This window comes from Porites lutea, chromosome 14, assembly GCF_958299795.1.
Source record: "Porites lutea chromosome 14, jaPorLute2.1, whole genome shotgun sequence".
NCBI classification, from domain to species: domain Eukaryota; kingdom Metazoa; phylum Cnidaria; class Anthozoa; order Scleractinia; family Poritidae; genus Porites; species Porites lutea.
Window position 1 is genome coordinate 14,547,913 of NC_133214.1, and position 27,893 is coordinate 14,575,805.

Consider the following 27,893-nt stretch of genomic DNA (forward strand, 5'->3'; position numbering starts at 1 on the left):
TGATTAGCTTAAATTTTTATCAGACCATTCTGGAATCGAGTCTGCAAACAAGATTCATGTTCGACATAAAGAAATTATTATTAATCGATGCGCTAACATTTATTCCCGGAGAAACACAGGATGACCTGTTGAGAATTGCGATCGATTTGCCCAAATTCCTTCGAATTCCCAAAGACGGTCACATTGCTGATTGCAGCAAAGCAGAAAGTACAGTACGACTTGCAATGTTGCGTTACTTTTTAACTCAGTTTGTTATTCACTTTGTTGCATTTCATTACGACATGACGACAGGAAATTAATTTTTTAGCGGTGTTCTTTTTCTTAGAAGGGTTTAGTGCAAAGCAGCAAAAAACGCCAAAGAAAAAAGAAATCATTGCAGCATTATAAAGCATTAAGTGACAACAGAAACTCAACTGTATGGAAAATAAAATGTTTGTATCCAAAAATGACCGGTTAAAATGACCGGCAAGACTGGAGTTTGACCGGTCAAGTCCGCAATCAGGCTGGACATTCTCTGTTGACTGGCCATTATTTTCAGCGCTGCCGGGCTATCGGACACTACTTTCTTTGCACACTGCTTTCTTAGTAACTATAATGGAATTAACTAATCAGAAATGTTAAAGTTGCACTCAACTTTTTTACCATACTTTTATATAATTAATTCTGCACTTTTGTCCAGGCAACCCAAATTGTAACCGGGCAAGTATGCCATAAGGCTTTCTTGCCTGGCTGACAACTGTGAGAAAACATGAATATGGATCCCTGAGTTTGTTACTGTAAAAGTCAATAAAACAATAACTCTTAAGTAATCCCCTAAAATGCATCTACAATACTTGAGCATATGCTGAGATCACATCTTATTATGACAAACACTACAAAAACAGAATGACTTTTTACTTCAAGGCATATTTCTCAGCTTGTCCTCAGAACTTTTCAAAGCAAGTTAACTGTAGTAGTGACAAAGAATTTGTAGGGGCCAGTTGGCCCCAGTTGAGCCCAATCCTTCAGATAAATTACTATCCAGTGGATAGGCATTAGGGAAACCAATAGTTTTTTGGTGTTCTCCATGGGATAGAGACCTACCTGGTGGGTAGCATTTTACTTAAACAATTTCAACAATTTCCTGAACTAAATCTTGAAACACCTACATATAGGCTGACGTGACTTGTTTTCAAGTTCTGTCAACTTACCACGTGCTTTGGATGCCATGGATTTCACCATAGAAGTCAATTTGTAAGTGTCTGTCTCACCAGGATCAAAGCTGCCAAAAAAGGGTACAGAATACTTTCCATCCCTCTCCAGTGTGACCTTTGCTGTAGTACCTGACTCTGAAAAAACAGTTTGTGTTGAAGTCAAGATGCCCATCCTGTCCCAGTTGTACTGTTCCAGTAAGGCTCTAAGGAGATTACCTATACCACTGTAAGTACCAGCCGTGCGTACAAAGTATGGATACAGTGTCTTGTCTGATAATACAGAGGCAACACAACCCCAAGATATGATTGGAATACTCCAGTGGGCTGCTATATAGGCGCCAGGTATACATCCAACAGAACAACCAGGTCCAATGTAGACATCAACTGGAGGGTCTTCTATAGTATAGTAGTCCACCAAAATTTCAAGAGAGCTTTTTGCCTCGCATCTGTCATCCTTTAAAACATAGGAAAGATTGTACCCTTGGAGCCAGTATGGATCATTGTTCACTTTGTCCATAGCAATGAGAATAGCTGATGCCATCTTTGGTCCACCTGGCCAACTTCCCGTGAAAGGTAGAAAAATCCCCATCTTGACATCTCTTGCATGACCAAGATAAACAAACCAGAGAATAATCCCAAAAAGCAGTAGTTTCTTCATGTTTTTGTCATCAGATCAAAATTTCTGCAAAGAGAGGTTACACTCTAATAAACTGACATGCTTTCAAAAGTACTAAAAATGTTGTATGTTATGGCTGCACACAGCTGTGGGAAAATGATTTCTCCATGCTACGGCATATTTTTTCTCTCGGTGTCTTTAACATATATGACGTTTCCTAGTCACTCTGCTGGTCAACTGTTCTTTTATGGCACTTGGAAACCGAAGGTTAACATCTTGGTAGCTGTCATGGCCACTTCTCTTGGATTTTCTTACATTTCCGTGGTCATGTTCCGCAACAGGAATTATGGCTTTTTAATCCACTGTAAATTTGTGATCACAGATTTGTCTCTCATAAACGGACCAGTTCGCCAGAGGTTCGTCAAAAAACTCTCTCCCACTGCTAAGAATGTTAATTGAGTAACTTTCTCATCGAGGAAATAGGTTGTCACCCTTTCCATTGAAGAATTCACGAAATCACAAAATAACACTGCCGTCGCTGTCGACCCTTTCGAACATCATGGAGGCAGGGGAATTTAGATTACCTTACATGAAGTGTGATTTGTATTTGCCCGGGAAAAACGGGGCGAGGGCATGACGGGAATTTCCCTTCTTTTCTAGATTTTAGTGCTAATAAACAAGAAAAAAAATCGGTTGAAGCCTGTTATACTGCTGTGATTGGAAGAGAGTAATTAAAAAAATTAATATTTTTCCTTAGACATTTCTGAAGTTGCACTGATCGAAAATTAAAGGATTTTTTATTCTTTTATACCTCGAAGCGTATTACTAAGAGTTTCGACTGACAGTTGACAAAAGCTATGGATCAAACAAAGTTTTCATGACGTGTCGCTTTTCTTTCACCATTAACCTTTGAAAATAATGTGCTCCTCTTGTATCACATCATAACAGTAACAACACAACTAAACGTTGTATCCAAGATTTATCTGTTTTCAGCAGTTTTTCAGTCTGCCAGTGCCTCCACCAGGTCAAATTTGGTTAAAGAGAGCTTATAACAATAAAAGCCTTTCGAAAATTTCACTTAGTGAAGGACTAATGAAAGAAAACAATAATTCGTTCATTCATATTTTAGTTCTAAACAATTACAACATAAAAAAGCTTCCTCTTATTCGCTGATCCAATCTTTTGCGGCGTAGTTTTTACCCCAGATGTCCTGCTGGGAAAGCCGGTTGGGAAATTACCGGATGATATACGCGGCCAAAGTGTTTTAACCTCGACTACCATAGCGATTTGGCATGTTATTATTTTTTTTACTTTTCCCAGAGGAACTTGTACTCTGTGTTTTAAATCATACCTTCCTTCCTTTTCTAGAAACTTCCTCAAATGTACGTTTAGTAGGCTCTCGGAATGATCGAGTCTCTTGAGCGCCACACCTGGAAAGACTTGCCTGACAGATAGAACTGGGACAAGCCAAACCTGTCATTGAAAAATATATTACGCTTATTATGAGCTAACGAATATAGTTTTTAGATTGAAACCTTTTGTCATGAGGCCTATAACGTAAACGCTTTACTCTCTGTATTAAAAATGTAGTTAGGAGAAAGTGAAAGCTCCCTCGCTGATTTTTGAAAGTTGTCCCCTCTTTTAATTAGCTTACCTCGGCCAACCTTTTCCTCAACTATTTCTTTCAGCTTTTTTCGATCTTAATTCTTCAAAGAGTTTCGATAGCTTCCCTTTGCAAAACAAGGAAAAAGGCTGCAACACACTGAAAGTTTTCACACTGCATGAAGAACAGAAAAAATTTCTTCAAATTTTTTACGCAAGTGACGCGAATTTCACTTACGCCAGGGGACAACGCTGCAGAATACGTCCTTAAATGTGATTGGCTCTCTTACCGCAACTCGCACGTTGATTGGTCAATTTAAACAATTTATTTGACTATATTCCCGCCATTATTCAGCGCACTTGTGCGCACCGTGCGCGTGTGTTGCGCGTGTGTGATAATCTTCAACATTTTCAAAGAAAAGAGGGCTCAAGCGGCTGTTCTTTGCCAGGTCTCGTCTCTATTCCCTTGACCAACGGCTAGCATGGTAAACTCAGTACCAGGGATTGGAGTCCCTGACCGTTCTACTCTTCTGAACACAAAATTGTGCCACGGAAGCCTCGCCGAGATACGATGCTATCCAACTCCTTCTTGACTAACTGTCATCCTTGCTACTGTCAATCCACCAATCTGTGTACTGTAATATCCTGCCGTCGACGCCAGGACGGTGGATGAAGCATCAGGAGTCCTTTTAGAGAACAACATTGTTAGTTTTTTCTATGGCTCAATATTTTCGATGATCCATGAGTCACACCATTTCTGATGTCCAGTGGCACGCATTCATCCTATTGGAAAAATATCGACCCCACATGAGTAGTGTGAAATACCGTAAAAAATCCTCTATTACACCCCCCTTTTCAGGGAACAAAGTTGATAAGCCCCTCTCCCCCTCTCCTCCCCCTTATTATTCTTCAGAACGAAATTAACAAATGAAAGACTGTATTGCTTAATTACGACTGAAACAGTTCACGTGGACTGATTTGTTATGGTTTATTTACGTCCTGTAAGTTCTGATTTGTTTTTGATATTCGGGATGACCTCCAACTTCAACTGCCTTTACTAAACATTTCCACTTTGCATTCTAGTTCTCTGGCTCCTGGCTTTTAGTTTATTCAGCTACGCTAAGACCTTTAAATATTTGCGGCTACTATTTATCGAGCATTAACAAGTTTATTGTCTATTGTGTCCCTTTTTCTCCATTTTTCACTGCGATCGCTCGAAAGAACTAAAGAAGAATGTACCCACCTCCTAACGTCATCGCTAACCAGTGATCATGACGTCATGAAAATCATGAGCCCGCGAGCATAGTGACGTCGAGTTCTATTTTGGTAGTTGAAGAATAAAGCTCTAAATTTCTTTCACTGCACTGTATATCAAAAGAAACTATCATTTTCTTTCACGTGTTGTATTTCCAAAGTTCATCCATCATGGAGTGGTTATTTGGGAAGAAGAAAACACCCGAGGAGATGCTGAAACAGAACCAACGTGCTTTGAACAGAGCTATGAGGTGTGCTAAGATGGAGTTGTTGTTTAGATTTAGCTGTGATACTCATATATAGTTTTGAGCTTATACTTATTTGTAAAGCTCCCCATATGTCTGAAACTAAAGCAAGTATGATCTGTTCTGAATGTTGTCTGGTTCCTGTCCCAGCGATTAATTGAAGAATTAAAATCGTGAAGACAGGTTACACTATATAGCTGGTACCTTGACTGAAATCGACTCCGGAACTTCGCGAAATACATGGTAAATTTTCATATAGCACCAGACTTTAAATCATGCGTCTTTTCTAATGAACACTGTTAATATGGTTTAAAGGTCTTGTCGTCTTACAATGCAAGGGAGCTCGTTTAGATAATGGTTCCTTGTTTGATTACATAAATTGCTCTTTAACGAGATTTCAGCCAACGTTTTCGTCGAAATGGGAAATTGTAACATTAAAGCAATATAATACTCTTGGCCTACCCCTCTGTAGTGGAGAGATAAGGGAGCAATTGCAGAATACCCAGCTCACTAAATGTCTTACTTGAAAAACTGCTACCACAGTCCCACAGTTGGTTCTGTTATGCTGAATACTTCAATCTAAGTGAGTCAAATGATTGCTCCTACAGTCCTGCATTCCCATAGGCGCTGAAAAGTGAATATTAAATGGGTATACAACTAGTGATTCTGCACTCCCACAGTCGATGTCAAGTAACTAGTGTGCTTATAGAGCGAGGTATACCAGTGCTCCTGTGGTCCTGCACTCTCATAGTCCATGTCAGAATTTCTTTTGCTAATCAGACAACTGCGGGACTGTAAGAACAGTTTTTCAAGTTAGATAGTTAGTGGGTCGGGAAGTGAAGCTTTTTATGCATCTAAAGTTGCTAATAACCTGCCACAGGTCTGTGTTCTCTCCTATTATGCAGAATAGTTGTTAGCTCAGTGCTCTTCTGTTTCCTCCAATACAGTAGAAACCCACTCTACAGGCACCTGCTTTTGTCTAATATTGTAAACATTGTACTCAGTTAAAGTGATGACAGATTTCTTTGAGCTGGTATGATTTCATTACTTAAAAACAGGAGCAAAATACATGTAGTGTGACATGTTTGAAGTCTGTCTTTTTTCTCATGTTTGACCCTTGCACTGCCTTCGACTACACTTGCTTGGCTTTATGCTGCAATCTTTGGTCCTACCATTCTTCTGTGTCAGTGCTGTTTTTTCTGAGAGCCTGCTTAATACAGACACTATAGCATGTCTGCTTGGTGTCCATATTAATAAGTACCGGTAACTCTTGCTGACTTGAGAGGAAGTCAAACTGGTTGAGTTCATTTTCAGGCAGGTCCCATGTAAACGCATGAACAGAATGTGTGGAGACCTATACAAACTCATGCCAGTCTGAGTTCATCCTGGTCCCATGTAAATATAGTCAACTATCACCTTGCAGACATCCCGCTATAAAGGACACCCCGATAATATGAACAGCAGCTAAATCCCCTCCTAAAGTATATTAGAGATGTTTGACTGAAATGAACTCCCACTATTATGGACTCCCGCTAATGAGGACACTAACTCAAAGTCCCTACAGTGTCTACTATAAAGGAAGTTGACTGGGGATGTACCCCCTTTACTAGAAGAGTACCAACAGGGACATGGCTTTCTTCTCAATATTCAATATAGCATATCGAGGAGGAACAATCAGAAACCTAAATTTTACTTTTTATTATGAAAATATGGAGAATTTTGGCATTAAGACTAGGGATCTACTCACTCATCCCCCTGCTCCCACCCCTAAAGAGCCTCCACAATGGCTATTTCTACAAAAATTATAACCATCAGCTCTTTCTAAGGTGGTCGATGTGCCAGGGTGTGAAGAAAGTTATGTTTACTTCTTGCCATTGGGGCAAGCTGAGGCTAACACTACTAGCCCAAACATCATTTTTAACTAGCCCCAAAAATGTTGTGATGTTCAGATTGATTTCACAGTTCTTCTGTAATTTGAATTCCTCAAAAAAACTTCACTTGCTCATTGGACAAGTTAATAACAGAATTCACTTGCTCGATAGCAAAATCCACCAGCCCCAGGCTATCAGACACTACTTTCTTTGCCAATGATGTGCGGAGGTTGAATCATTATTCCAAATAGATAATGTTAACCTTAACCCTTATCCTTTTCAGAGATCTTGACAGAGAGAGAAGTAAATTAGAGCAGCAAGAAAAAAAAGTTATTGCAGATATTAAAAAAATGGCAAAAGCTGGACAGATGGTATGTTGACAATCATTATTTTAAATATTTGTACTTACATAGCTTTAGCAACTATAATTTCTTTTTACACGACATATCCACGTCTGATTCGTCTGAATAAAAAATAGCCATACTGCATTGAAATTTAGCTGGAGAATTATGCGTAGTAGATGGAGAATTCTCGGATCTCTGATGCTTAATGAAACCCCTGCTTATCATAATGTTGGGTGACGTAATCAATCTTGTAACTCTGGGTGCGAGCAACATTATTTTGGTCATGATGATTTGGAGGTGATGTTTAATATCTACATGTAGTTGGGTTGCAGAAGTGTTCATTGTGTTAGTCAAAGGTTGTCATCCATTTTTGTTGTCTTGGTGTGCATTGGACAAGGCTGCAACCTGGTTACATGTAGCTTTGATCATTTTAATTAACAACAGATTTTTTGAGCTGGCAGAATGGTCCAGTTTCAAACCCCTAATGCACTTCTAACCAAGGCAACTGTTAAGATTCTTCTGGCTGTGTTTGTATCAGTTCAGAGGATCACCTCATTGTGCAGTGATGTCAAGCTGTTGGCCCAGCCCTCTTCATCCTTCATTCATTTTGCTAATTTATGGAAGGGAACATGATGAAAGAACCCACACTTTTGTTCGAAATGATTAGGGGACATTTTCTTAGTAATGTCGTTTTCCTCATAATTCATAAAGAAGTAGTTAACATTGTTTACCTTGCAAAAATTAATATACAGCAGTGATCAATGAGCTACGGCATAATTCTTTAGGTAAGTACACAGTAGCTTTTAATAAAAAATATATATATTACGTGTAGTATCCTAATAACTGACCAGATCAGTACTAGGGTGGTAGCAATAAAATGCTGTATTGAAAAACTGGTGTTTTCCTTGTAAACTCTAATTGGTGTTGCTCACACGTTCACTTATGTGTTTTAATTTTTTAGGATGCAGTCAAGATAATGGCAAAAGATCTTGTAAGAACTAGACGATATGTTAAAAAGTTTATTTTGATGAGAGCCAACATCCAAGCAGTATCTCTTAAAATTCAGGTGAGAGTTCATTTTCTGATTATTTTGTGGTGGGAAAGATGACAGAATGGTTTTGGGGCATTTAAGATTATATAACCAAAAATATTTTTTATCATTAATTTAAGGCTAGTTTTTATTATAATAATAAATATAATAAAAACCAGCCTTAAATCATTGCTTGCTTCCCTGAAAAAAGGTTGAGTGATCACAACAAGTGTTATAGCTGTTAAAAATAAAAACAACTAATTATAGCTGCTGCAATACGTGTAGTTGTTGTGATATTTAAACATTCACTTAGATAGACTTTGGTTCTATCTACAACTTAGCCTCATGTCTATAATGACTGGCTACATTTGCTAAAAAAAATCAAGTTACTTACAATAATTTTATAAGCCATCAGAGCTTTGACAACATGCATGTGGAAATCAGCTTAAGGATCTAGTGTACATGTCTTAAGTCCGATTTTTTAAATCCCAGCTTTAATCCCTTCATTGGCACGCAATACCATAACTTTGCAAATAGTTGATTTACAATGTTTTATAAAAGTTTCACAAACCTAATTGTCTTTGTTAAGATCTGCCCATTAAAGCCATACTGGTCTGTAGAATGTATAGTTGCTAACCCGAAAATGTTGATGTTGTGTTAAATAAGTTGGGTTCAGTCCCAGGTGGGGGGGGGGGGGGGGGGACTCGACCAACATTTGGGTAGAGGTGAGTCCCTGGCCCGGTGTAGGACAAAAACCTCAATTTTATTATCCTGTTTAGGACAAAGGACATGTACACTGTTTAAGACAGACTTGTGCGAAATTGTATTCCCTGTTTAGGAGAGACTCACACAAAATTATATACCTTGGTTAGGACAGAGAGGACAAAAACTATACCCTGTCCAGTGGCACATGTGTGAATAGTTGATATAAGGGAGTTCCCCCCCCCAGGGGTTGAGTGTACATTTTTTAACACAAAAAAATTTCACTTGAAACTGGACAATAGTAGTCTTACCACTTATACAAAAACTCATTTCCAGTCACCTGGTCTTCAAAAAATCTTATGCTTTTAGCATAAGATAAGATAAGCAGCCACTTGCTGTAACCCTGAGGGTGGCCACTTAGTATAAATCAACCTCATTCCCAGGGCTTTTTCCCAAAGAAAATGGGAACTGTGGGTAAAGGCTGGCATTGGCTGGTCACATGACTAAAAAACACCCCTAAAGATTGGGTGTAATAAAATTAATAAGCATGAATTGTCAAAATTAGAAATGGTCGCAATTCATAACAAGATGATTGGCAAGTGACCAGATTATCCAGAAGTGCTTGGACAAGTCAAACCTTCATTAAATAGCTGCCAATTTTCACATTTTAAATTAAAACCTCTTTAAGTTAAATGCCTTGAGTACATTCTCTAAGTACAAAGACATCATTAGGGAAAAAGCCCTGGGACCAAGTTTGGTGTAATAGTGTCTTGGAACCACACATAAGTTAAGTAAGATAATTTTTTTTTTCAGACATTACGATCAAACAATGCCATGGCTCAAGCTATGAAAGGGGTTGCAAAGGTATGTATGTGTTTAACTGTTAATGAAATATCTTCCAAGATAATGTACACTATATAATAGAAATTGCTTAATAGTTTTTCCATTTTTTATTGACTTCCTGGTGTCATAGAGTGGGTTGTGTGCTCAAGAATATGATTATTTTATTTTCCTTACAGGACGTGTACACTTTACGCCTAATTAAATGCAGGAACATCTATTTTAAAATGGTTCACTGATAGCTGTAGTTTAAGCAGATCCCTCAACAGAGCCCTTCTAGCTGAAAGTCAATGCCACACCCCTAGCTGCTAAGAGAGAGGGTCACTCCTTTCCCATGCCCCCCTGCTGAAGAGAGTCTCTCTTCACCCCACTACCCCCCTGGAGAGAGAGACTGTTTTGTCTCTGCCCATGAGGCCTTTTAAGGGGTGAAAGCAATAGGCGACTTGGCCCCAAAAAACTGGCAAAAATTCTCTCAGAAAGCACCGACAATCGGCAGAAAAGGAGGAAAGAATTCCGACGATGACAATTTGTTTTTTAAGTACATGTAGTGAGAGAGACATCTGATGTCTTTTATATTTTGTCTGTTTTGGTAGTGAAATAACTTTCTCTCTCCCATTATTTCCAAACCTTTTCTGTTTTTTTCTTTTGAATCATTTTCTGGAGTTGCTTTTATTGAAAAAAGGTCTGTCCAGGGAGAAAGGTTAATAACCATTAATTCTTTCCAGGCACTACATCTGCCATGAATTCCAAAACGGAGTTCTAATCACAAAAATTTATGCTGAACTGATGCAACATTTTCTTCCAAGCTAAACTCCAACATCACACCGGCATTTTCCTAACCTACAAGGTGACAGGTAGTCTCAAAAGTGACCAACAAAGCGTCAGCATACCCTCCCTTGGAAGGCATCACTCATTACCCTATGTTGAGGAGAAAGAGCCTCTCCTTTTCTCTGTTCCCTCTGCTGAGAGAGAATGTATCTGTTATGTCCTCTCCCCCTTGCTGGATTAGGGAGAATCTCTACTTCCCCCTCCCCCAATCCCCTGGGCCAGGCGGTTTGAAGCTTGGTTAAGATAACCCAGTGTTAGTGTGAAATTTTTAATTTTCTTTGCCTATAATTTGATGATTGGATAAAAAGAATGTAGAAAATTATCCGAGAGAGTGCTTTTGATGAAAAGAAAAAGAGGCCCAGGTTAAAATTTAACCCTGGATTAGCGTTAACCGATGTTCGAACAACTGGGCCCTGAATATTATCATATTATGTATGTAGGTAAATGTAGATGTAAATGTTCTTAATTGATTGTTTTGGTATACAATGTAAGGTAAGGTTTTCAGTTACATGTGCCATGCTTTTCCAAGCATTACAGGCTTACCATCTCTGTCAAGGGGTTCCAGTATCATTTTCTTTTAACAGTTTATGGCTTCTTCTTTTTTCAGACTATGGCAAATATGAACAAAGCATTGAAACTTCCACAGATCCAAAAGATCATGATGGAGTTTGAAAAACAGGTTTGATAGAAATACTTTATGAAAACTGTACAGTCAACGTCTTTTAAGACAGACACTTTTGGGAACAGCACTACATGTAGATGTCCATCTTAGAGAAATGTCCATCTTATAGAGAGTCAACAGGGCCGTTATTTAGAGGCAGGGGCCGGGGTTTTCCCCTGGCTATTTTCATAGGAAAATAAAAGAAAAATAGAACCAAAAGAAATCCCTAGCTGTTTTATTCCTTGCCTACTTATTGTATTTACCCAGAAACTTGAAATGTTAGCGACATCCCTGGTCAAGTAAAGGCAGTAAAGAAAGGCAGAGACCAACTGTAGGTGTCCGTCTTAGTGAAGTGTCCGTCTTATATAGGTGTCCGTTAAAAGAGAGTTGACTGTAAAGAATAGGGACCTTAAGCAATGACGACGACGGCAGTGAAAACGTCGCTAGAAAATGAATTTGCGTTCTTTCAAACTTAATCGCGTCTGTTTGGCCCCGATCAATATGTCAAATGCAGGCGACTTTTCCTGGAGTTGAATTCTTAAGGATTTTTTTCAGGATCAAAAAGAGGAAGGAAACTTTGTCATCGTATGTCCACATCCTCCATAAAACATTAAATTAGGAGTTTTCATGTCGTAGTCGTGCAGTGAACGTAAAAGAAATGTACTAAAAAGCGTGATGCACGTGTAGAGCTGTTATTTTGATCATTAAATCTATTGTTTTTTTAAGTTGTCGTCATCGTCATCATTGTAGTAGTTGCTTAAGCTCCCTCATGACTGCAGGGACAGGTAAATCTATGAACCTCACTTTTGGTGGGGGAAAGAGGAGTGCGAGTCAAAAATGCAGCAAAAGCTGTTAGCCCCAAATCAAGACTCCAGAACCCAAGGATAGAAAGGTTGCTGAGTGTGGACGGGTGCACAACAGTGTGTTAATGTATAATTGGTTCCATTTTCAGTCTGAAATCATGGACATGAAAGAAGAAATGATGAATGACGCCATTGATGATGTCATTGGTGACGAGGAGGATGATGAAGAAAGGTTAGTCTAAGAAACTTTTCAAGGGAGGATGCACTTGAATCCCCCCAAGATGCTGCACCTTCAATGTTTCTGGGAAGCTGCCCACCTACCCCTCCCCTAAGCCAACATTAGCACTCACTCCTCACTTAGGGCAAAATGTTGGCTTAGGGGAGGGGTAGGTGGGCAGTTTCCCAGAAATGTATAATGATCCACAATAACTCCTAGATCGGCCCCAGAGCACTCCTATCATTTTTATGGGAAATTACCCCCGAGCCTATTGAACTAACACATGTAAATCTCCCAGGCTGCTCTCCATACTTTTCCTTTAAGAGGTTTATAGGAAGAGAGAATTTAATAAGAAATCAAAGCATTTTCTCTTTGGTGGTCATATCTTCTCATAACCTTTTCTCTTGATGTCGTATGGATATTGTGAGGAGAAAATTGATGTTCGTCAGTCTTGGGACAAAAGGGATAAATGAAAATTTAATTTTTTTGTAATGGCCCAAAATATTTAATTCCCTTAGCTCTTAAATTCAGAATCAATGCCTCTAGTATTGCTGTGTTCACTTCTAAACTAAAGTGATTTTTCTCAGTATAAGCACACTTTACTTCTCTTATTTAATGCTTGGGTGTAGTTTTTCACTTCTTGCACCTTTTTTTTTTTCTCGTATATTCTTGCATTATTTTTTCTCACTTTTTCTTTTTCATTTTTGCACTTGGACTTTCAGCCTTATCTATTTTTATCCTATTTAATGATTATTTTCTATGTTGTAAAGAAATTGTATGTGCTCAGTTAAACTGTCTTGCCAATACCAGTATTTTATTTATTAATTAGGTAACATATTTTTAAAGGTGGTCTTATTCATATGCTTTATTGGCTTCCTTGAACTCCCTTGCCTCATGTATTTTTTTAATTTTATGTATATTTTTAACTTATATGGCAAAATTATAATAAAACAGTGAAAACAATAAATTATAGTAGAGTTAAATTTTTTCAATTTCTTTGTCCTCTACAGTGATCAAATAGTCCAACAAGTGTTTGATGAGCTAGGACTCACCCTTACTGATGAGGTAAATACATTTTTATCTCTTTAAGCCCCAATTCTCCACACTAATCTCTATACAATTTCTTAAGGATTAGTGGAGAGAATTTGATAAAAGATCAAATCATTTCTCCTTAGGTGATCATTTGTAAATTTTCATAACCTTTTTCAGTTTTGTGCATGGATATTGTAAGGAGAAAATTAATATTTGTCATTCTTGGGACTAAAAGGCTTATATGATGGTCCGGGTGGGTGAAGTCGGGAATAGGGCTGATGGTGACAAAAACTGAGAATTTGATAAAAGATCAAAGCATTTCTCCTTTGGTGATCATTTTATAAATTCTCATAACTTTTTCCCTTGTTTTTGCATGGATATTATTTTTGAAATTGGTCATTCTTGAGACTTAAAGGGTTATAATTATGATCGTCCGGGTGAGTGTAGCCTGAATAAGACTGTTGTTGACTGTGACTTGACAACCTGTATGTGAGGTGTGTATCTTCAATATTGTAATTTATCCTCTGTGCATATCTGTTGTCACATAACCACAAACTTATTTATAAAAGGAATCCATGACTGCCTGGGCAAAAATATGCAGCAAGGCCTGATGATGTGCTTAGATTGCTAAGAACTCTAGGATTGGTAGAATGCAGACATGTTCTCGAGATGTGCTCATTATATATGCAGTGGAAGAATAGAATAGTGAACTGAGCCTAGCCCTATAACAGGGTGTAAAGCACACTCTCTTACAAGGTTTTATTTTGTTCCAGCTGACCGGTCTTCCAACCACTTCAGGAGCATTAGGTAACAAAGAAGCAGCCCCGAAACAAGCTGTGGCTGATGCTGATGCCGATTTACAGGCTAGGTAAGTTGGCATTTCCATGACGACACAATGGGTAATAGTCCAATTCCGAGTTAGCTCTTGCCTCATTTTCAGAATGAGGCTAAGTTGACATTGCCATGACGACACGACTGGCAATAGGCCATTTCCGAGTTACCTCTTGCCTCATTTTCATAATGAGGCTAAGTTGACATTGCCACGACTACATGACAGGCAATAGGCCATTTCCGAGTTACCTCTTGTCTCATTTTCAGAATGAGGCTAAGTTGACATTGCTATGATGACACGACTGGCAATAGGCCATTTCCGAGTTACCTCTTGCCTCATTTTCATAATGAGGCTAAGTTGACATTGCCATGACGACAAAACGGGCCATAGGCCATTTCCGAGTTATCTTTAACCTGGTTTTCAAAACGAGTAGAAAACTGTAACCCCTTTGTACAGCATAATAACTCATGCCACAGGAATTAAAGTCAAAATCTCCTTTGCTCCTCGCGGCTTTACCGCTTGCTCGCGCGTTTATTGGCGGCTTGCTTCGCTCTCCACTCGAAATGAAGAGCTTGCTCGTTGGCTAGAAAAGAGTTGACTGTATGTTTATTCATTTATTTATTTTAGGTTGGAAAATCTGAGACGGGAATGAAGAGTCGGAAACATTATAACATTTTTTCTTTTGTACTGGTGGCTCAGATGTCTGCATTTTTAAGTAACAAGTGTATGCCTTGTTTCAAAATCCTTGGATAATTATGACGTTTTTTTACCAGTACATTTTGTAAGCTAAAGGAACATAATGGTATTAAATTACATCAGCGACTCCCTAATCATTATCATCATGATAATTAGTTTACTGCAATAATCAAGACACCTTTTTAACTTCAAAAGCGACAAAAATCAAAGTTCAATAAAATTACCAAACTTACCTTTTTAAGAAAAACAAAAAGCACCACGTGAATTAGAGAATGCTTTTGAAGAGGTTAGAACTACGATGTACAGCATAATAAACAGTACCACAGGAAAGTACTGCTCAGTAGCTTTCATTTGAATGGTCACACTTTAGGATTTCATCCACAGACTCAAAAGTTAGAACCACCTTTGTACAGCATAATAAACAGTACCACAGAAAAGTACCGCTCAGTAGCTTTCATTTGGATAGTCACACTTTAGGATTTCATCCACAGACTCAAAAGTTAGAACCACCTTGTACTGCATAATAATTATCAGTACCACAAGAAAGTATTGCTCAGTAGCTTTCATTTGAATGGTAAATTAAAAAATGTCTTTGGCATTGAAAAGGTGAAGGTGGGATGTATTCTTATTACCAAACTGTAATAAAATAAATTGTAAAATGTTATGTTAATTAAACAAGCTGGAGTATGTTTCATGTATTTTAAAACACGAGGCGTGGACCAGTGTTGTTAGGGTTAATAAAACACCGATTTCGATTTTATCAATCGGCTTGAAGACCTTTCCTATTGTATAGTCATACTTCTCATAGTCCTTAGGTTTGTGGATTATTTTGGCCAGGAATAAGTGACCTAATCTCCTGGTTTTTACGTATTCAAAGCGAGGTCACTGACTATCGACCTTATTCCCAAGTTGTTCTCTCTTTCTAGAAAAAACGGGTGACGCTTCATATCACTGACTCTAATATGTATCTGTCGTAGTTTTTTTATCTGAGGTATTTTTTGTTTTTCTATTATTTTGGGGGTATGTTAATGTGTGCTAATGAAGTTGAAACAAAGGAAAAACAAAAATTACTTCAGATAAAAAATTAACTACAATATATCCACCATATGCAAGTGCGGGCATCTACAGAAACAGAGTGACGGCTCCAGTTGTACAAAAGGTGGATAACGCTATCCACTGGCTAACTCTCTATCCAGTGGATAAAGCAATTGGTTTCCCTAATACTTATCCTCTGGATAGTGATTTATCCGGTGAATTTATAGGGCTATCCAACGTTTGAACAACCGAGACCTGATCTGTAAGTAAGTGGGGGGTCTGGCCTGCGGGGTCTCTGGCCTAAAAGTAAGGTGGGGGCGGGGCACCCCCCTGGTATCTCCCCTAGATCTGCTACTGCAAAGGGTGCAAGAACGGAGCGTAGGGTCGGTCCTACCCCAGCGTCCTATAATTGGATATGAGAGCCAAGAGGTATTTCATTTATACCCTGATTGTTTTCTTATTATGTCTTATCTGGAGGAGGGGCGTTTTCATGACGAAGCGGGTGACGGGGTCATAGATATTCCAGGGTACGACGTCTTACCCTTGCAAGGTATGATGGGAATGAAGGGTCTTCTTCTTTTCAAAATGGCGGAAAGAGTATAAACAATTTTGAGTTGGTTCAAAAAGAAGTAAAAAGCAGCAGCTGTTTGCACCGATTTACTCTTTCAACTCCCACATCACACGATTCAAGCCACAGACACTCCAAGCAATAGGACAGTGGGATGCTACTTTGTGTTATATGTAAGTACTCAATAGCTGTATTTAGACAGTGATTTAGAACTAGTGTAATCAAGCCTGCTTTTAAATACGTCGTTTCAGTCATATTTTTAAAGTAAGAGAAAGATTGACGTTGTCGCTCAACTGCTTCATAACTATCGCTGCGTCTAAGACAAATTTGTATATCTACGCTGTTTTAATTTGAGATGAGCGACTGTCTCCAACCAATTGGTTGGAAAGCGGTTTAATCTTGGCACACAAATCTAGCAGGATGTCATAATGTTACGACGGTGACTCTGTTTGAAATAAAAACAAAATCAGTGCGCCTGGCTAAGATCGAGGGCAATTTTATATAAGCTTAAGTTTCCTCGCGTCGTTGTTTTGTGAAATAAAGCACCGGTAAAAGCCAATATTGAACATGTTATATTTCCGTTTATGTCACCACCAATCAGCTAAACACCTGCGATGCAAGCTATATTTTCTTTTGCGGAAAGTATAAAAATGAGACATGTATTTTGCTGGTTTATTTGTTGATTTGTCAGTGCCCAGTCTAAAATACTTAACTCTAAATATCCGTTTCTGTGGTGTATGATCGATTACGTGCTTCCATTTTAAAAATCGTTAGATCTCTGAACAATTGCCGTGGTGACTAGGCGTTATGAAAATTGCTTACCTGCAGATTAATTTAACTCTGATCTGTCAACATAAAAACTAATGTATAGATGATCCGTACACTGACATTTTCTGTAGGCTCTGTGCTATTCTCATGACAAACTAATTGCAAGTATATTGAAGTTTCCCGGTTTAATTTACTTCTTGACTGCTCTGGACAGGTGGTCCTTTATTTTGTCTAAGATAAAATTGTTCACAGTGTTTGCTGTTTGTTATTGTTCGATTTCTAAGAAATATCACCTTATCTGAGTCAGCGTTTTGTTAAAAAGAAATCTCTTGGGGATAAGGGAAACAGAAATTTCGGAAAAACATTACATCAGTAGGTAAATGAAACCAATGTGGAGGGTGTACACAATCGATCAAAACTTCTGAAAACAGTTCACTGAAACAAATGGCAAAGAATGAAAATCATCTATTCCAATGTATTTGTTGTGGTTTGAATATATATATCCTTGGTTTAAATTTTATTTTCAGTTTATTTCAAACTCATTATCATACATTACCATACCCCCTAAAGAAAGGAAAGCCAAATTTAAACCAAGGGTAAAATTGGACTACAACATCTGCATCATACCATACACACTGTGTTGCCTGAACAACCTTCTTGTTAGTGGCTTGAAATTTTTTATCTGCACCTTTTTAGATTAAATCTCTTAGATTTGTTTTCAGTGGCGTGCACACTAACCATTTGAAAGAATATTGACTACATATTGCGAAAAAAAAATACGAAAATGAAATACGTTTATGAATTTATCAGCCCTCTGTTTTGCATTGAGTGAAATGTGTTTTGCACTTACAGTCAGCCATGTGGTCTTTGGCAGTATATTTATAGACTATACTGTCTCAATTTTATTTAATGCAAGTTCACTGTTTATTGTCCTTTGTTTTAGACTCATTATCATACATTTCTAAACACAAAAACAGCAAAGGAAAATTAAAATTGAACCGAAGATAGTTGTCACTCCATTTCTTCTTAGTAAATTTACTCAATGGTTCTTTCTGTGTTCGTTTTATAAGTTCATTTAAAATTACTGTTATTTTCTAAGAGTTGACATCACAAGGGGAGCTTTAAAGCTTGACGACGACAGACAATCGTTATATACAGTCAGTAGATTTTTGTTTCTCTAAAATTTACTTTTTTTGTCCAGCTGTTGTTATCGTTTGCAGAAACTGCGAAAACATTGGTTGAAATATGATACATCCAACTAAGATTCATTAAGGTTACCAAGAATCCTGTACTTTATGGATTGAATGCCTAAAGTGAGCCAAATGTCGCCAGGGAGATGTGCTTTTGAGTAGACTGAGTTGATGGATCCAATTCAATGTTCTTAATTTTGATTCCGTAAACAGGATATCAAACAATATTCAAACTGAGTGTGAATCTTAGCCAAATGCAATGTTAGAGTTTTTTAAGATTATTAAGAACATTGTCTCTGCTTTTAGCAACAAACAAAATATTAAGTGACTTCGTTAGTTTTAATCGACGAGCAAAGTACTCGATTTACGAACCGTATATTTCAATATGCGATCTTTTAAAAGATTGTATTTTCTTTAGTTTCTGGTTTTTTTAAAGGACGCAGTTCTTTTTCAGATTAAGACTCCAGAGCTGAACAGTGCTCTCGATTTGATTTAGGCTTGTGACTACGTGCTTGTTTTATAATCCAACCTAACACTATCCGACATGGTGACTATGGTGTTTTTTTGCTAAGACATCCAGTTATACAAGTTTGTGTGCAATTTCACTGCTTGAGTTCGTCTCGAAACGACTTGTAACGAAACGACTTTGTATCGAGACGACCGGCTTCCTCCTCACGTTATATACTGCAATCTGGGTTATTTTTGAGAGTCCTGAGAAGTGAGAAACTCTACAACCCTTCTGAACTGCAAGTTCTACAAAAAAAAGTGCGCACCAGTCGTGAGGATTGAACTCAATTCCTCTGAATTAGATCTTCCAGCGTTCTAAACGACGTAGTCTTTCTCAAAGTCCATTTCCGGTTTTTGCCGGTTAAGTTATCCGTCGGAAAACGGTTGACTCGCGACTTCCGTCGCTCCCTCTCGCTCTCTTCGCGAGCGTTCGTCGCGCCTTCAGCGTTCTCTCGCGGTCGACTTACGGCAAGTCTATAATCGACTGAGCAACTAGGCCAATCGGGAGCAGGTATTTAATCGTAGCTGCCCGTTCTCCTCTTGAGACAACCTGTAGGTATTTCCGGAGAAATAGAAGTCGCGACGATCGCTTTTTGATCAAACGACGCAACGATCGCATTACCATTCCGATCAAGTTTGATCTCGCAAGTTAGTCGCGCGATGATGACAAGGCAATCTGCCAAAAAGTGTGCTACACTGGTTCAGAGTTTTTGTTTTGCTTATTAAACCTGTTGCTTTGTAGAATTTATTTCTCGTTTTCTTTGTCGTGGTGGTTGCCGGAACTCGCTTATAGCGTTATCGCGCAAAACAATTCTTGATATGCGACAATTTCGCTGAAAAGCCGACGATTTGATGGAAAACGACGTCCGCAAATACCCGCAGAGAGACTTCCTTCTATACTCTACAATCGTGTGAGGAATCACTACTTCCAAAAATACTGTTGCGTCTAAATGACGGGATCCGAGGTAATGAACGGCAGGCAACAATGGCAAAAAGTCGTGCTCTTAGGGCAGGATTGTGCGTGAAGTAAACCAGCGGGTTAACAACGCTACTTGTAAAGGTAAACATGTAAGCAAATGTCAGTAAGCTGCTTGAATGTTCCACGTTGTCACCGAAGGTCATCCACAGCCACACGACTTGATGCGGCAGCATGCATATTGCAAATACAACAACAAATAAGATCACCATGCGCACGGCGCGAACGTGGCGTCTTGAGCGCTTTAGACGCGCTTGACGTGTTCCTGAAATGATACTGTGTCCTTCTTCATGACCACGGCGGATACGGTTGGCAATGCGCGCGTAACAATATGTGATAACAATTAGCGGAATGGCGTAATGGAACGCAAACAGTACAACGGTATACACTTGACTGCCAATTTTCCCCCATGTTTCAGAGCATTTACGGTCTTCCAGACGCAAAAACACGCCGAATGGTATGACTATGATTACTGAGAAAACCCAAATACTCGCCACGGTACAATACGACGCGTCAACGCTTGGTTTTCTCTTGCGAAGTTTACGAACAATCCCTTTGTACCTCTGAACACTCATGGCTGTTAAAGTAAGGACTAGAGCGCCGAACGGTGCAGTTTGCAACGGCCAAAGAACATGACACATAAAGGAACCGAACACCCAACCTTCATCTCGAAAAAGCAGAGCAAAGTCAAACGGGATTGAAGTCATGGCAACGAGGGACTCGGCCAGTATCATGTTCATAAGAAGAACGTTTTTGCTGGAGCAAAGGCGACGTCCTTTCAACAAAACCGCAAACATTGCTGCGTTCCCAACCATGCTTAGAAAAAAAATAACTGCGTAAATACCCTGTTGGATTATTCTTTGTGTATGAAATTCCATTTCTGGTGATACGGTAGTTAGAATTTCTGTTGCGGTAGGGTCTTTAAAGGAGTTCCGAACCGAGTTGTTCATCTTCGATTTTAGCTCGATGCGCTTCAACTAAATATATTTTTTTTAAACGGTTTTGCAGCGTTTCTCAAGCGATTGGCCCACGCAGATCTATAATAATTGTTTTTGTGTTTTTTGCTCCATAGTCTGTCGGGTATTAGCTTGTCATCTTGACGTTAAAAAGTAGTTTTTAATTTTCGTCAATTGCCTATTGTTGTCCGTCCTCCGTTTTTTCACTGGTCTATTCACTGATCACGGTTTTTAATTAAGCGCATGTAATTTTACTGCAAAGTTTTGAAGTTATGACTAAGGTATTGAAACTTCCGGTGTTCATTAGAAAACTCTGTTAGAACACAGGGATGCAAAATGCAAGAGATTTGTTTAAAACTCACGCTGATTGTTTTCAAAACAGAGCGGTTTTCTCCGCGAACGAATCTGGCAAGCTGACACACATGCAGCATTTAAAGAAATAGTTTGTCGAATGAGGGGGATTATTACTTTGCATTTCTCACTTCGTGCATGATTAGAAATTAGCCAAAGAGATGAAAACTCCTCAATTACAAGCGATGCTACATAAATATTTAATCAGTCGATTGGATATTCGTTTTAAATAGAATCGATCACCAAACCATCTATGCATGCAAAACAGTCTTGAAAACTAAATACCCGCCGCGGGCAAAGGTGCATTTGCGACCCGCTTATTATCTGGTACATTTACTGATTGTGTATCTTTCACACCCTCTTTTAAATTATTTTAAGCGGTCACGACAAGAAAAACGTAGGCTTTGAGTAAACGCGCGACATTCTACAGCCTGTGATATGAAATTTCCTCCGGAATGAGAATCTTCATTTCTGAGCAGGGGTATATTTATAAAGATTTTTATCATAGTAGTTTGTTGATTGCCTTATCTCGGTCGCTTGTCATAAAACAAGGGATGTGTATAATTATACTCTCAAGCTGCAAGGCAATACTCCCAAAAACAGATAGTGTCTTCTCGAAAGGTTTTGTTTGAGGCCGCCGCTACGAGAATTATTTTTCTCCGTTCAGTTTTGCCTTCCGTCCACACGCAAACCGCATTTTCGGGCACCAAAAACGCAGGTTAACAACAGCGGTCCCTTGAGCGGAGATTTTTAAAAAACGGAGGCAGTTTACGATTCCGATAATGGTTTACATCATATGCTCCTGGCATTACGCATACTCTGTAAGGGTTGCAATCGGAACGTGTTTCTATCGTTTTAGCGTTTTCATGTAGACGGGCGCGAGAGATTCAAATACGCTACGTGTGGACGCGTATTTTAGTTTTGAAAATTAAACTGGCGGAGACTGAAAAAATCACTCAGTGACTCCGGATACATGTGGAAGAGGCCTGATTAGTCACATCATAGGATTTTTATTTAAATCAAGGCTCAAAAGCTAGATCTGGTTTACAGGTTCAGAGCTGAAAGGTTTGTGTCGTTGGGGTGACATTGAAATAGCGCCCGAAAGATTTTTTTTCTCAACTTGTGGTGGCAACATGTTGCCGCATTAAAAAAACTCGCTTTGTTTCGACCAAGTTGAAGCTGCGTATTAAAACATTAGGGAGTTTAAGCAACGAGGACGGCGACGGCAATACTACAACGGCAAAAAACCAATAGGTATAGTAGACACAGGCGACCCAAACTCGGTGCATAAATTACCGCAAATTTCGATACTGTTTTGCATATTACGAACGATTTAAAGACTTTGTATGAGAAATTCAACGTAGTTGATAAAAACGTAGAAATATAGGCATAAATATAGAAATAAATTGTACTTACGTCAACTTGGGCCTGCTGTTGCTTTTTCTGTGTAACTCGGGCTCAATTCATGGCCAGTTTATTAGGTTTTCGCGGCTCGTTGTTTGTTCGGTGTTGTTTTCCTACATAAAGCGAAGCAAGGCAGGGTGACTGTGTGCAGTTTCGACTCACAAATCTCTCCCGCATCAAAGAACCGCACACCGATTCACCATGAAAGCACCAAATCCTCAAGGCCAGGTCGGTCGCTTATCTCTTCCCCTCGTCATAGGTATTACGACGTGTTTTTTTTTGGAAAAACGTTTTTGAAAGTTTTTGGTTCTGGGCAATCTGACCTGCGCTCAGGAACCTTGATTACTACGTGTTACGTGGCAAAATAACAACTCTACACGTGCATCACGCTTTTTTTTTTGTTCATTTCTAAGCTGTCGTTGCACGACTACAACAAGTACCTAATTTCACGTTTTGTCGGTACATCAGCGGGAACACAAAGCAACAGTTTTCTTTTTCTTTTCCTGAACTTTGATACAATCCTTTAGCTGAATTTAACTCCAAAGAAACTTGCCAACATTTGACGAATTAAACGACATGGAATAAGCGCGATAAAGTTTGAGGCAGCGCGAATTCACTCTTTAATAAGGGACGTTTAGGTAACCGTCGATGTGGTTGTTGCTTAAGCTCACTATTAAATTGCGCTACCGACAGGGTATGGTTTTCGAGGTTTTGGATATACAGGGTGTACAATTTTGGTTACCTGACGTCTAGAAAAGGGCTTCTTACTGGAATCAAAGCCCTAACCAAGATTATAAACGATAAAGAACAGTTGACTCCAAAATCTGTGTGGTATTAGCAAGATAAGTAAAACTGAAAAAAACAGTTGAATTATTTTGTATTTTGTTTACTGGTTGTATTTTAAAGACGTTCTGGATCAATGCAGGTTTTTGGAGTCCACCTACCCCTCTCCTAAGTCAACATTAACACTTATTGCTCACTTAGGGCAAGATGTTGGCTTAGGGGAGGGGTAGGTGGGTTGTAATTGTGCGGCACCTGCCTCCTTAAACGCTTTGAACATTTTTCGCACTGGGGTGAGCGCGAAACGCGAGTGGCACGCAAGTAACAAGCGAGAGACTGGTGATCTCCCGCCTCCTTTTGCGCGCAAATTTTCATCGAGAGAGAGACATTTGGGTACGAGGCAGGTGCTGCAATGTAAATCAGGGTCACAGAAAGGTGTTTGTTAAGAAACAGGCTAGGATAGCCAAATGAATGAATTTTTTGTGCTTCATAAGGGTATATTAACACGTTATTATCAGATCAACAAGATGACTGAAGTTAATCGAACAATTTTTTCACAAAAGTCGCCGATCTTTTAATTTGACACCTTTTCAAATGAATAATCTGGCAGGCGATCCTTTTATTACACTGAACTCACCCCTCAATTATTACCGTTCTATTTTCGATGTCTTTTAGGCTTTTGTACATTACGCTTGCGTTTTTTAGCATTTGTGTGAGGCAAAAGCATTAAGCATTATTCAGGCATTTTAGTGGCATTTTTCCAGAAAATTAGTTTTTTTTTTCTCACAGAAAATAAGGATTGAAAATATTCAAATTTGACCCTTACACAGCCTTGTATAGGATCAGTTTTTGCTGTATTTAAGCTAAATACATTGTTTTCATAGCATTTACACATTTTTGTTAGCCTCAAACCCTCTTAAAACGCCGAGAATTAATTAAAAAAGCCTCAAGCCAGCCGGCTGTCTATAGCTTAGTCTTTGATGAGCCCTGACAAGTATTTTAGTGAATTTTGGGGGGCGAGAGAGCAGTTTATTGGGAAAAATGGAGCATAAGGTTAAGTATTTTAGTAGGGAAACAAAAGTATAACGCACAAAACCCTTTTCTCCGTTGTCGTTTACACCCTACAAATGAATTGCTAAATTTCGGTTCTCTTTCGGATTTTACACATTTTCATTTAGCAATCTGGTTGTCATATATAATTCATGTACGATTCAACGCGATCGCCATATCTACGTAACTTCCTTCCCTTGTAAAAACCCGTCTTTTCCCATTTTCCTATGGCGAATGGGCTCCTCTGATCGCTATATTTCATTTTCCTTCTCACTCACTCTCTTTGAGAATCAAAGTTAAGGCAGCAAAGTTCAGTTTTTGCTAATTGAGGAATATTTATTCTAACCTGTGTACAAATTCATAAAAAAATATATTGTCTGGATTTTGCCGACACCTACTGAATTCACAATTTTAGGCTTGTTTCAAACCGTCCATCCATGTTGCCATGGTAAAGATCGAAAGCTTGAGCTTTATACCGGCAACGAGTCTTGAATAACACCCCAATGAATAGTAACGACTCACAACGTAACAAACTGTGTTCAGCCACCTTAATGCCACTTTTCTGCAACCGTTTGCTATCTTTGTCAATACGCCTTCGATCGAGTTATCCATTTTAATAAACATTAAAATTGTCGGACAGTGAGAAAGGGGGGGGGGGGACCCTCGGTATCCTCTAATACTGCCCTTGCCATGTCTAAGAAATTATCGGTACGAATTCAAAATTCTCCGCTTTCAATTGCAGATATTTAGTTTCATTTCCATTCAGACTTTTCCTTCAAATTGTATTTTATTACAAGTTTTAGAAGTTAGTCTTATTAAATTCATTTTTTACTTTGATAGTAATAGCTTTATATACATTTATTACAACTTCATTTACTTTCACGAAAGCCCACAGCAACTGGAAAAGGTCGAATAATCTAGGATTAACTAGCATTCACATTGCGCCATCTGACTGGTAATGTTATTCATAAACTAAACTTAATGACTCGGGGGGGGGGGGGGGGTGGGGGTACTCCCTAAAATGGCCGATACGGGGAGGCTCCGCCCGAATGGGGTACCTTTCTCAGACCTCAGGTATATGAAATGGTGGGGACATCTGTCATGTCGGTCTTTAAAGTGACAAAAAAGGGATGCAGAAGGATCTTATGGCTGTGAAAAAATCGAGAAAATTTGCTAGTTATGTGATTTATTCATGTTTAAAAGAAAGTGTATTTACAGCAGTTAAAAGGAATGCAAAGTTCTAAGCTAAGTACATGAAAGGGGTATCATTTGTCAATGAAAGGTATACGAAAGGGGTACCTTTTCTGTCCAAAAAACAAGTATATAAAAGGGTAAGAGGTTGGATCTCGGGGCGGAGCCTCCCCGTATAAAAATTTGTTGAGTACCCCCGGGTTAAACGACCCCATTAGGTTATGATCACCCTAATCGTCCAGGCCCCAGTTGTTTAAAGGTCAGATAGTACTATAGAGGCGGTGTCACAAGGATATGGCTGTTTTAAGCCCCATTGAACCGGACACAACATTGTTCGCCAAGAACTCCCAACATTGTTGCATGTTACATGTTGCGTCCGTTTAAACAACGGGCCTGTGGCATGTTGTTGCGTGTTGTTGGGAGTTGTTGCACAAAGTTTAAAACCAGTCAAACGTTTAGCACATGCAAACGGACGCGACAACTACTAACAACACGCAACAACATGCCACAGGGTGTGGAAACGGACGCAACATGCAAGAGGTTTATCTGGCGCCAGTTGTTCAAAAGGTGAATAGCGCTATCCAGTGGATAGTGCAATTGGTTTCCCTAATACGTATCCACTGGTTAGTGATCGTGATTTATCCGATGGATAGCGCTATCCAGCTTTTGAACTACTGGGGCCTGATGGATAACGCTATCCAGCCTTTAACAACTGAGGCCAAATTGCTCCCGCCTTGCATCAAAGAGATATATCCATTGATGGCGATCTTGATCATGATAGATGAATCAGCCGATCAAGATGATTAAATGGAACTAGTCAAGCAATAAATTATAAAAGTGATGAAAAAAGTTAATCACGGCTTGTTTCTCTTAAGTGCAAATAGAGACCAGCAATAAATATGTCGAGTGTACAAGCCCAGTGATACTGATACGTCTGCTGTAAAAGGGAACTTCACTCCCACTTTTTTTTATATATTTCCCCTTTACGGCAAAGAAGAATATTCCTCTTTAGCTACTTTTGTTTAACACATATTGAAACAAAAATATCTCTAATAACATTTTACTAAATATGATAATACAATAGCCCAATGGGCCATTTTCTTATTGTCAATCTTGCGTCATGCAACGCGAATCTATGTCGTCGGAGTCCATGAAAAACTATTCACATACAAGAGCGACCATTTGCCTTCATCGCGCTCATGGTTACTAATCATTTACACAAACTATTTGGCTGGAGATCTCGTGCATAAAAACTGAGTTAACAATTAGATTTGACCTTGTAGGAGAAAGAAACGCTACAATTTTTATCCAGGTCATCTGGAGAGGCTGACAAGAGAAGGAGAATTGTCTCACGCGAAGCCGGCATTTTCTGAGGCTTTCCGCCAAGAGGAATAGCGCGAACTATTTGATTTTCCAACCAGAATTACCGGTTTTTGTCGTGTAAATGGTGAGTATCTTGCCCAGTCACTTTTATAACGGAGTCCTGCCAGACCTTTTCGATCAATGCATTTCGGTGGAGCACCCGAGATCCAAGATGAACCGTAGGGAGACCACAAGACCCGAAACGCATGGGCCGCGCTTCCTGGTGAAGACTGGGGATTAGGTTGACCCGTCCCCAGGTTCTTCTCGTTTTCCAATATGGTGGCGGCAGGAGAGAAGACCTTGGCACACAGCGAACTAAAACTGTCGCTGATTTGGTGCGTTTCCTGGTGCATGTACACATGCGCTCTGATTTGTTTACATCCGCCGACGCCATATTGGCAAACGAGAAGACCCTGGGGACGAGAATGGGAACTACGTCGTAGCTGTCTACTGAAGAACGACAGTGACCCGTTCCCACCTCTCTGCTTTAAAATTGAGTTATCCGTGTCATGGATTTTCCCGTTAACGAAGGATCGACTGTAATCAGGCTGTGCAATAATTAAATATGAAAATCGTGCTCGCAAACCGCGCTGTAACCTGAACGCAGATGTATCTCCGGTTGTGTGGCCAAGAGAAGCGACAGAAAAACAACAAAACAAACAACAACAACAATAACAACCAAAAACAGCAAAGAAGATTATCCACGACCGGAAATACGTCTGCGTTCGCAGGCAAACCTTGATACGCTGTATAAAAAAATAAGTGAAAGTTATTGACCAGGAAGTAATGCTCGATATTGCCTAGAATGTGGAATAATTCGGTTAATCTTTTAAAGAAGGTCTATAGCTTTCGTGCAGATCAGTCACTCCCAAGTTGGCACTACCTATGTGATATTTTACAAGCGTTTTCCCTTCATCTTTATGACTTGTTTTCTTTGACATGGTACAAAATATAAGATTAACCCTTCCACTTCTAAAGTATGACTGTGG

At 39.1% G+C, this 27,893-nt stretch overlaps 3 protein-coding genes across 4 annotated transcripts in view; 1 reads left to right on the forward strand and 2 right to left on the reverse strand.

The window, feature by feature from the left end:
• LOC140925298 (atrial natriuretic peptide receptor 1-like) overlaps positions 1-3,624 on the reverse strand; it is a 24,776-nt gene extending 21,152 nt beyond the window's left edge. Inside the window, exons 1-3 of one of the 2 annotated variants that reach the window (XM_073375295.1) lie at positions 3,464-3,624; positions 3,161-3,282; positions 1,191-1,875 (exon numbers count right to left, since the gene is read on the reverse strand). In XM_073375295.1, coding sequence (XP_073231396.1) covers positions 1,191-1,851 — 661 coding nt within the window. In that variant the 5' untranslated portion in view covers positions 1,852-1,875; positions 3,161-3,282; positions 3,464-3,624. Of the gene's footprint in view, positions 1-1,190; positions 2,359-3,160; positions 3,283-3,463 lie in introns of those variants that run through there. The other variant, XM_073375296.1, reaches the window with a different exon arrangement.
• A 1,095-nt stretch (positions 3,625-4,719) lies between these two features.
• LOC140924173 (charged multivesicular body protein 2a-like) lies at positions 4,720-15,526 on the forward strand. The gene is made up of 9 exons (XM_073374200.1): positions 4,720-4,916; positions 7,065-7,152; positions 8,087-8,191; positions 9,671-9,721; positions 11,133-11,204; positions 12,139-12,221; positions 13,217-13,271; positions 14,012-14,106; positions 14,698-15,526. Exons 1-9 carry the CDS (start codon positions 4,837-4,839, stop codon positions 14,720-14,722), a joined length of 654 nt encoding a protein of 217 aa, XP_073230301.1. The 5' UTR covers positions 4,720-4,836; the 3' UTR covers positions 14,723-15,526.
• Positions 15,527-19,588: 4,062 nt separating this feature from the next.
• Positions 19,589-21,325, reverse strand: LOC140925013 (neuropeptide CCHamide-1 receptor-like). Its single transcript, XM_073374975.1, has one exon. The coding sequence runs from the start codon at positions 20,758-20,760 to the stop codon at positions 19,729-19,731; it is 1,032 nt and encodes a 343-aa protein (XP_073231076.1). The 5' UTR covers positions 20,761-21,325; the 3' UTR covers positions 19,589-19,728.
• Between the last annotated feature and the right edge of the window lie 6,568 nt (positions 21,326-27,893).

Bases quoted from the DNA above. Each gene is read 5' to 3' on its own strand.
- LOC140924173 (XM_073374200.1), top strand. From the start codon at position 4,837: ATGGAGTGGTTATTTGGGAAGAAGAAAACACCCGAGGAGATGCTGAAA. The intron at 11,205-12,138 runs GTTTGATAGAAA...TTCCATTTTCAG, and splicing joins TGATGGAGTTTGAAAAACAG to TCTGAAATCATGGACATGAA. The intron at 14,107-14,697 runs GTAAGTTGGCAT...TATTTATTTTAG, and splicing joins GATGCCGATTTACAGGCTAG to GTTGGAAAATCTGAGACGGG.
- LOC140925013 (XM_073374975.1), bottom strand. From the start codon at position 20,760: ATGAACAACTCGGTTCGGAACTCCTTTAAAGACCCTACCGCAACAGAA.